Source organism: Mus pahari, assembly GCF_900095145.1.
Source record: "Mus pahari chromosome 2 unlocalized genomic scaffold, PAHARI_EIJ_v1.1 2_unlocalized, whole genome shotgun sequence".
NCBI classification, from domain to species: domain Eukaryota; kingdom Metazoa; phylum Chordata; class Mammalia; order Rodentia; family Muridae; genus Mus; species Mus pahari.
Genome location: NW_018391599.1, coordinates 319426 through 329522, shown reverse-complemented (window position 1 = coordinate 329522; position 10097 = coordinate 319426). Strand labels below are relative to the sequence as shown.

Here is a 10097-nt window from a genome sequence, read left to right as displayed (position 1 = left end):
AAAAAAAAAAAAAAAAAAAAAAAAAAAAAAAAAAAAAAAAAAAAAAAAAAGAAGAAGTTGGAGCATCTTCTGGGTATATGTCTGGGAGTGGTATTGCTGGATCTTCCTGTAGTACTATGTCCAATTTTCTGAGGAACTGCCAAGCTGATTTCCAGAGTGGTTGTACTAGCTTGCAGTCCCACAAGCAATGGAGGAGCGTTCCTCTTTCTCCACAACCTCTCCAACATGTGTTGCCACCTGAGGTTTTGATCCTCATTCTGACTGGTGTAAGGTGGAATCTCAGGTTTTTCTTTTTTTTTTAATTTGCATTTCCCTGATGATTAAGGATGTTGAACATTTTTTGGGGTGCTTCTTACCCATTCGGTAATCTTCAGTTGAGAATTCTTTGTTTAACTCTGTACCCCATTTTTAAAATAGGTTATTTGGTTTTCTGGAGTCCAATTTCTTGAGTTCTTTATATATATATTGGATAGTAGCCCCCTTTCGAATTTAGGATTGGTAAAGATATTTTCCCAATCTGTTGGTTGCCAATTTGTCATATTGACAGTGTCCTTTGCTTTACAGAAGCTTTGTAATTTTATGAGGTCCCATTTGTTGATTCTTGATCTTACAGCACAAGCTATTGCTGTTCTCATCAGGAATCTTTCCCTTGTGCCCATATCTTCAAGGCTCTTCCCAACTTTCTCCTCTGTATGTTTCAGTGTCTCTGGTTTTATGTGGAGTTCCTTGATCTGCTCAGACCTGAGCTTTGTACAAGGAGATAAGAATGGATCAATTTGCATTCTTCTGCATGCTAACCAACATTTGAGCCAGCACCATCTGTTGAAGATGCTGTCTTCTTTCCACTGGATGGTTTTAGCTCCTTTGTCAAAGATCAAGTGACCATAGGTGTGTGGATTCATTTATGGGTCTTCAATGCTATTCCATTGATCTAGCTGTCTGCAACCAATAGCATGCAGTTTTTATCACAATTGTTCTGTAGTACAACTTGAGGTCAGGGATGGTGATTCCACCAGAGGTTTTTTTATTGTTGAAAATAGTTTTTGTTATCCTAGTTTTTTTTTGTTATTCCAGATGAATTTGCAAATTGCCCTTTCTAACTTTGTGAAGAATTGAGTTGGAATTTTGATGGGGATTGAATTGAGTCTGTATATTGCTTTCACCAAGAGAGTCATTCTGACTATATTAATCCTGACAATCCATGAGCATGGGAGATCTTTCCATCTTCTGAGATCTTCTTCAATTTATTCCTTTAGAGACTTGAAGTTCTTATATAGATATTTCACTTGCTTATTTAGAGTCACACCAAGGTATTTTATATTATTTGTGACTATTGTAAAGGGTGTTGTTTCCCTAATTTCTTTCTCAGCCTGTTTATCCCTTTTGTAGAGAAAGGCCACTGGTTTGTTTGATCCTCTTAGGATCTCTTTTCATCGTGTCCCATAAGTTTGGGTATATTGTGGCTTCATTTTCATCAAACTCTAAAAAGTCTTTAATTTCTTTTGTTATTTCTTCCTTAACCATGGTATCATTGAGTAGAGTGTTGTTCAGTTTCTATATGTATGTGGGCTTTCAATTATTTATGGTGTTATTGAAGATTAGCCTTAATCCATGGTGATCTGATAGGATGCATGGGATAATTTCAATATTTTTGTATCTGTTGAGGCCTGTTTTGTGACCAATTATATGGTCAATTTTGGAGAAGGTACCATGAGTTGCTGAGAAGAAGGTCTATCCTTTTGTTTCAGGATAACATGTTATGTAGATATCTGTTAAATCCATTTGTTTCATAACTTCTGTTAGTTTCGCTGTATCTCTGTTTAGTTTCTGTTTCCAGGATCTGTCCATTGAGGAGAGTGGGGTGTTGAAGTCTTCCACTATTATTGTGTGAGGTGCAATGTGTGCTTTGAGTTTTAGCAAAGTTTCTTTAATGAATGTGGATGCCCTTGCATTGGGAGCATAGATATTCAGAATTGAGACCTCATCTTGGAATATTTTAACTGATGAGTAAGAAGTGTCCCTCCTTATCTTTTTTGATAACTTTAGGTTGAAAGTCAATTTTATTCTATATTAGAATGGGTACTCCAGCTTGTTTGTTGGGACCATTTGCTTTGAAAATTGTTTTCCAGCCTTTTTCTCTAAGGTATTGTCTGTCTTTGTCCCTGAGGTGGGTTTCCTGTATGCAGCAAAGTGTTGGGTCCTGTTTATGTAACCAGTCTGTTCATCTATGTCTTTTTATTGGGGAATTGAGTCCATTGATATTAAGAGATATTAAGGAAAAGTAATTGTTTCTTCCTATCATTTTTGCTGTTAGAGATGGAAGTCTGTTCATGTGGGTATTTTCTTTAGGTTTGTTGAAAGATTACTTTCTTGCTTTTTCTAGAGGATAGTTTCCTTCTTTGTGTTGGAGTTTTTCCTTTATTATCCTTTGAAGGGCTGGGTTTGTGGAAAGATATTGTGTAGATTTGGTTTTGTCATGGAATAGTTTGGTTTCTCCATCTATGGTAACTGAGAGTTTTGGTGTGTTTATTAGCCCGGGCTGGCATTTTGTTCTTTTAGGGTCTGCATGACATCTGCCCAAGAGCCTCTGGCTTTCATAATCTCTGGGGAGAATTCAGGTGTAATTCTGATAGGTCTGCCTTTATATGTTACTTGACCTTTTTCCCTTACTGCTTTTAATATTCTTCATTTTATGCATTTGGTGTTTTGATTATTATGTGATAGAAGGAAATTCTTTTTTGGTCCAGTGTCTTTGGAGTTCTGTAGGCTTCTTGTATGTTCATGGGCATCTCTTTCTTTAGGTTGGGGAAGTTTTCTATAATTTTGTTGAAGGTATTTACTGGCCCTTTAAGCTGGAAATCTTCCTTCTCATCTATACTTACTATCCTTTGGTTTGATCTTCTCATTGTGTGCTGGATTTCCTGGATGTTTTGGGTTAGGATCTTTTTGCATTTCATATTTTCTTTGATTGTTTTGTCAGTGTTTTCTATGGTATCTTCTGCACCTGAGATTCTCTCTTCTATCTCTTGTATTTTGTTGTTGATGCTTGCATCTATGACTCCTGATCTCTTTCCTAGATTTTCAATCTCCAGAGTTGTCTCCATTTGTGGTTTTTTTAAGGGAGTTATTTATGTCCTTCTTGTAGTCCTCCATCATCATCGTGAGAAGTGACTTTGCTCCATATCTTGCTTTTCTTGTGTAATGGTGTATTCAGGACTTGCTATGGTGGGAGATTTGGGTTCTGATAATGCCATGTATCCTTGGTTTCTGTGGCTTCTGTCTTTATGATTGCCTCCTGACATCTGATTATCTCTAGTGCTTGCTGCCCTCAATATATCTGATTGGAGCCTGTCCTTCCTATAATCCTGGTTAAGACAGAACTCCTCAGAGTCCAGCTTTCTCTGTGATCATGTTATTCCAGGATCCTGTGATCCTGAGATTCTGGGTTTGTCAGAGTTCTTGACTGTCAAGCTTCCTCTGAGACCCTGAAATCCTTGTGTGTTCAAGCTCCTGGGATCCTTGAATCCTAAGATTCTAGGCGTGTTAGAGAACCAGGCAGTGGTACCTCCTCTGGGGACCATGGTGCTGTCCTCTGAGTTCGAAACCAAGGTAGACCAGCGCTGACCTGAAGGATCCTGAGCCCTGTTAATGCGGGGCTCCTGCTGGCCCCAGCCACTTCCAGTTCTGTTGGACCAGATTTTGTGTTCCAATCCCCAGTGATCCTAAAATCCTGGACATGCTAAGGCGCCTGAGAGGTGGAGAGTCTTCTGGGGACCATGGGTTTGTAGACTGAGTTCGTGCCCAAGGTAGCCCAGAGCTGGTGCTGATCAGAAGGACTTGTGGCCACTTTTTACAGGTTTTGTTTATTTGGTTGGTTGGTTTTTGGTTTTTTTTTTTTTTTGGTTTTTTTTTTTTTTTTTTGCTCATAGCAAAAATAGGGAATTGCAGGGGACTTAATTGACCTTTGAACGAGTCTGATATAGAGGAATTTCCAGAATTTATTATGACAGGTAGTTGGTGAGAGACAGAAATCTCTTAGATATTACACATCCATATGAAAGATCTATCCCAGACAGGGGAAGAAACAGAATAGAGGAGAGAGCAAGTTTAGATATCAAATCAGCAACTTGAATCAGTTTGAAATGGTAAGATTGTGCACATGGCTGAAAGGTGAGTATGGCATACACACAGAAGAGGCTCCAACATGTAATAAGGACACATGTTCCAATATGTTCATAGCAGCCTTATTTATAATAGCCAGAAGCTAGAAAGAATCCAGATGTCTCTCAACAGAGGAATGGATACAGGAAATGTGGTACATTTACACAACGGAGTACAGCTCAGCTATTAAAAACAATGGCTTTATGGAATTCACAGGGAAATGGATGGAACTTGAGAATATTGTCCTAAATGGGGTGACTCAGTCACAAAAGAACAACAATATGAACCAACTAATATTCCCAGAGCTCCTAGGGACTAAACCACCAACCAAAAATTACACACGGAAGGACCCATGGGATTTGGAACTCTGATAAATGTTTAAAATGTTCTATAAACTTAGAGCCATTCCTGGTCACTTATTAAGTGGATGTGTTAGAGGATTTTCATAACTTAGTGCTGTGGATATGCCTGAGATGTCATCCAGGTACGTTGAAATAAATTGTCTAGAGTAAATACAAATAAATCCTGCTTTCAAGATGAAAAGTAGGAAGTTTAGTGAGGCTGACTAGATCTTGCCCCCTTTCTCCATTGCATATAAACACTTATAATGACATATCACTTTTTGTCTTTTTTTTAAAAAAAATTTATTAGATATTTTCTTCATTTACATTTCAAATGCTATCCCAAAATTCCCCTATACCCTCCCCCTGCCCTGCTCCCCTACCCACCCACTCCCACTTCTTGGCCCTGGCATTCCCCTGTACTGGGGCATATAAAGTTTGCAAGACCAAGGGGCCTTTCTTCCCAATGATGGCCGACTAGGCCATCTTCTGTTACATATGCAGCCTATACACAGAGAGACATGTTTGTCCATACGCAGTATATAGGTCATAAATAACCATGTAGAGCTCTCTATTTAGGTATCTGGTCATTTCCTAACTTCTACATTTTCAAACCTACATTGCTACATTCTTTCCCAGATCATAAACTTATTTGTTGTTTTGACTTCCCTTGTTTTCATGATTAAAACGATCCACTGTCTCCCCAGGTTTCTGTGAATCAACAGTGCCCTAGAAAGTGTTGCTTTTCTTGAGACTCCAGAGAAGTCTTGTAGTGAAAAGAACCCACAAAGGAAGCTTTGGCTTCAGTGAGGCAGAGGTTCAGTATAATCACAACAAATACTATCCCATTCAGAAAGGCAGGAGCCCTCAAGTGAATTCAAAGGGCATCATCTGGGTCTCATTTGCTTTGGCAAAAGAATAGAGAAAGTTGGTTTTAACCATGCTGTCATTAGCTTAAGGTCAGAGTTTAATAAATTCTAAGGATATCTTTAACATTGTCAAAGAATCAGCCTAGGTTTTTATGTTTGCTTTTTCAATAGAAATCAAACAAATCCAATCTTACCCTATGCAATTTTTTATAAGGTCAGTCAGAGTAAATAAAAACAAAAAGCAAAAACCAGAAAAAACTCAAAACAAAAATTGCCTATATATTTTTTATAACATTTCATTATCTGGTTAAATTATTCTTATTTGTGTGTGTGTGTGTGTGTGTGTGTGTGTGTGTGTTTGTCTATCCATAAGTATGTGTGCAGGTATACATGTATACATGTGCATACTACAGAAGCCAGAAGTCAATGCTGAATGTCTTCCTGTAGGATGTTCTTTCTTATGTTTTATGATGGGGTCTCTTCATTCAGCTTCTTGGTGGGTAATGTGATTAGAGTGCCAAATTGGCACACTGCAGTGATCCTGTTCTTTGGGTTCTCCCAGTGATGGGCTTATAGGCATGTGCAGAGAAGCCTAGCTTTTTTACTTGCCTGGTAATAATTAAAAGTCAGGGCCTCAAGTTTAAAAATCAAACATTTTACCACTGAACCACCACTTCCCTATCTGTGCTGGACAGTTTTATATAAATTTGACATTCACTAGAATAATTTGAAAAGAGGGGACTTCCGTTGAGAAAAATGTCCAAATGAGATTGACCTACGGTCTAGCATGTAGCACATTTTCTTTATTTATAATTGATATGTGAGGGTCTAGCTCATGGTAGGTAGGTCTTGTTTGGTAGGTAGTCCTAGGTTGTATAAGCAGGCCAAGCAAATCTTGAGGAGCAGAGCAGGAAGCAGCAGTCCTCCTTGGGTTTTGCATTGGCTCCAGAACTCAGGTTGTTGTTTTGGGCTCTTGTCCTGACTTCCCTCAGTGATGAAGTTAATAAACAACTGTGAGCTAAAATCAACTCTTTCCGTTTAATTTCTCTTTGGCCCTGGTATTTTGTCACAGCAATAGAAACTCTGACTGAGACACTTTATCCCTAAGAGAGATTTTTTTTCTTACTTGTTACAGTTCAGAAAATAATTTATTTAACAGCTTTCTCTCTCTTCTTAGAAAGACAGCAGTAGGACTTTTAAAGCAAAGAAACTGGAAACAGTTGAAGAACATCATGGAAGAAACAGAGAAAAACATGGCAACACAAGAAGGCAGATTCTTTTCCAAGATGAAGGTATGGACTGTTTCTATGTGTGCATGCACACACTCACGAGAGTCTTTTAAAACAAGCATTGAAAGTGCTGGTAACACTGCTCAGCTCACACAAAGATTTCCAGCACTAATGCTTTTTAACCTAATATGTTGTTAATTATTTGCCTTAGAAACTGTTGGTTTTATAATGAGGGATGTCGGACAAGTATTCATTCAGGAAACAGAATAATTTAGGGTAGTGATTCTCAACTGATGAGTTCATAACACATGGATCAGGTGACCCTTTCACTGGGGTCACATATCAATTGTTCTGCATATCAGATATTTAAATTACAGTTCATAACAGTAGCAAAATGGAAGTTACAAAGTAGTAATGAAAATAAATTTACGATTTGAGTCAACACAACAGGAAGAACGATATTACCTGATCATGGCATCAAGAAAGTGGAGAAACATTACTCTAGAGGTTCTTACAGAAGAATGGGGTTTTGAATGTTTTAGATATGTATTATGTTGTGATAGAATTTAGTCTGAAGTCAGAGGTTAATCCAGTGCTCAGCTTCAGACTCCTGACAGGAGGTGAGGGGTTATAGCTAGAAATTGGCTCCATAACATAAGAGCTTTGTTCATTAAGATGTAAAGATGACTTCAGAACCTGGCTAGACAAATATTTTCTTCAAGCTTTGGTAACATAATAATCATTGTTTGTAAGAAAATAGTCCATTCTATTAGATGCTTTAGTGTGGTTCAGTATTTTTGAAACAATTATTGTTCTCATAGTTCCAGAGACATATTTACATCACAGAATGTGAACATATATTAACCCATGAGATTCGAATATTGGCTTAGTTTCCATAGAGTTCCTCAATATGTTCCTCTCTAAGATGCTGTCTTTTAAATTATCCTATTAAAAGTTGATTTTGTCTTTATTCACACATAGCTGAATCGGCATATTAATGTAAAAGAGACATCAGACTCAGCCCCTGGAATGTGTTTTTACTTGCAAGGATGTATATCAATTATTGGAAGCCAACCACCCTCAAGTTCTTACAAGCTTCTGAGGAGCCCAGGTCCCTTGGCTCCTAATCCTTGCCAGATGCTCTCTAGATGGGCCATTTTGGACAATTTATGCAACCTGTTTATACATCAGTGTTGTTCATTTGAAAAGGGTAGTGGTAGTCCTACATTTTAAGATTTTAAAAAAAATCTTTGTGTGTCCTCACTGTATATGTGTCTTTCTCTGTCACTGTATATGTGTGTACTTACCTTTCAGGATTAACCTACACTGCTGGTATAAAGGATTAAATGCAGGCACTCACACATACTAGGCAACTTCTCTTTTCCTAATTTGTACCTCCTTTAAGATGTTTAAAGCATCTTAGAAAGGTTTAAAACACCTTTAAGATGCTTTAACTTTTTTACATTTATCTTTTATTTTATGCATATGGATGTTTTGTTTTCATGTATATTGGTATTCCATTTTTGTATCTTGTATCTTGGAAGGACAGAAAGTGTCGGGTTACCTGAAACTAGAGTTGCAGGTGATTTTGAACCACCATTTGGGTGTTCCAAACATAACACAGTTTTCAACAAGAACAGCCAATGCTTTTAACCACTGAGCCACATCTCTAGCTTCAAATCTTAAGATAATGATAAGTATTGTGATTACTAGACCATATTTGTAGACAGAAGTCATCAGGTATCATTATAAGCAGTAATGCTCAATGTTTGTCTTTGTTAACTGTTTTAGTTAAGGTTTCTATGGCTGTGAAGTGTCACAATGATAACTGAAACTCTTATTAAAAAAAACACATTTAATTGGGCCTTAGAGGTTCAGTTTCATTACATCATGGCCAGAATAATGGTGGCATGTAGGCAGATGTAGTGCTAGAAGATGAGCTAATAATTCTACATCAAGATTGAAAGGAGCTTCTGATACCTCAAATTCCATCCCTACTCACACTTTATCCAAAAGGCCACTTCTACTCTAATAATGCCAGTTCCTGGTGACCAAACATTCAAATCTATGATCTTATGGGGGTCCATTCCTATTCAAACCACCACAGTTACTTTGGAATAGAATAACTGTAGATATTTGTACAAATGTTATAGGAAAATGTTCAAACCACTAGTATATAAGACAAATTTTAGAAGTAACTTGTTTAAAATAATAATAATAATAATAATAAATTAGACTCATTTACTTCTCTAACTTTAGAACTATCTAGAAAGTTGGGGTGGTCAAAAGGTCTACTATGCCAGACTGAAGCTTCTGCTTCTTGATAGACACATAATCGTTAGGAAAAGCTTGCCAGGACAGGGAAATCATGCATGCACTACTGACCTCACCTGGAACCAATGGTTAGTTCTAGTCCAGTGGCCAGACAGATGACCCTGGCTTAGTTAAATGAGTCAACAAAACAAAACCAAAAATCATGAAAAAGACTGATACTAACAAAATGATGTTGTTGGACAAGAAAGAGAAAAAGTGAACCATGTGTATATGAAATCAACCAACAGTAAATTTAATCAATAAAATTTACTAAAGAAAAGACAGGGGTTGGGACAGATACCTTGATCAGTAAAGTACTTCCTTTTGAGGCAGGAGGGCTTGAGTTCAGTCCCCAAAGTCTATATAAAAATTAGGTATGCCAATATTTAACTGTAATCCCAGCATGGAGAGACGAAATCAGACAGATGAAGTTGGTAACTGATGAGCCAGTCTTGCCTCCTAGGTGAATTCTAGTCATGTGAGACTCAATTGTTTTGTAAACAATGTACAAATGTTGAGGAATTTTCCCCAGATTGTCTTCTGGTCTCCCCATGTACATATTTATCCATTAACTCATCCCACATGAATGTGCACACACATACACAAAAACATAGGATGAAAGAAAAAGAGAAAAAGATAAAAGTCCCTTAGAAAGCAGGAACAGACTGCTCAAAAGGAATTTGCTGCAGACTCTAGAATACTGAGGTAAAAAGTCAGTAGGATTAGATTTTTAAGTACAGATGTTATGTATCAGTAGACCTGAATGAGCCTAGCCAGTGGTTTCTTTTATTTTCTGTACAGATAAAAGTACTTTAGAGGAAGCACAGAGGAAGAAAGTATATTTTTTTTGCTTTAAAACATAAATAGAATAAATGATCTTCCCAAATCTAATTTTTTGAAACTTAGTAGACCTCAATTATAATTATAGGATCTGAAATATTAAACTTATGTGAAAATTATCAAGTCTCAGTCACATCCGCTGAAGATTTAAAGTGAGATGAAATGACATCTCTGCAAATTGCATTTGGAATTAGAAAACAAATGTCTATACTTTTGACCTATACTGAACTAGATGTTCACATCTTACTCTCAATTCTTTCTTTTCTTTTCTCCTTTTACTCATTCTTTCTTTCTCTTTCTCCTCTCTCTCTCTCTCTCTCTCTCTCTCTCTCTCTCTCTCTCTC

The 10097-nt window shown here is 37.2% G+C and overlaps 1 protein-coding gene across 1 annotated transcript in view; it reads left to right on the top strand.

The window, feature by feature from the left end:
• LOC110314589 (solute carrier organic anion transporter family member 1A1) overlaps positions 1-10097 on the top strand; it is a 55526-nt gene that overhangs the window by 3227 nt on the left and 42202 nt on the right. The window contains exon 2 of the mRNA XM_021188863.2: positions 6549-6663. Coding sequence (XP_021044522.2) covers positions 6549-6663 — 115 coding nt within the window. The remainder of the gene's footprint in view (positions 1-6548; positions 6664-10097) is intronic.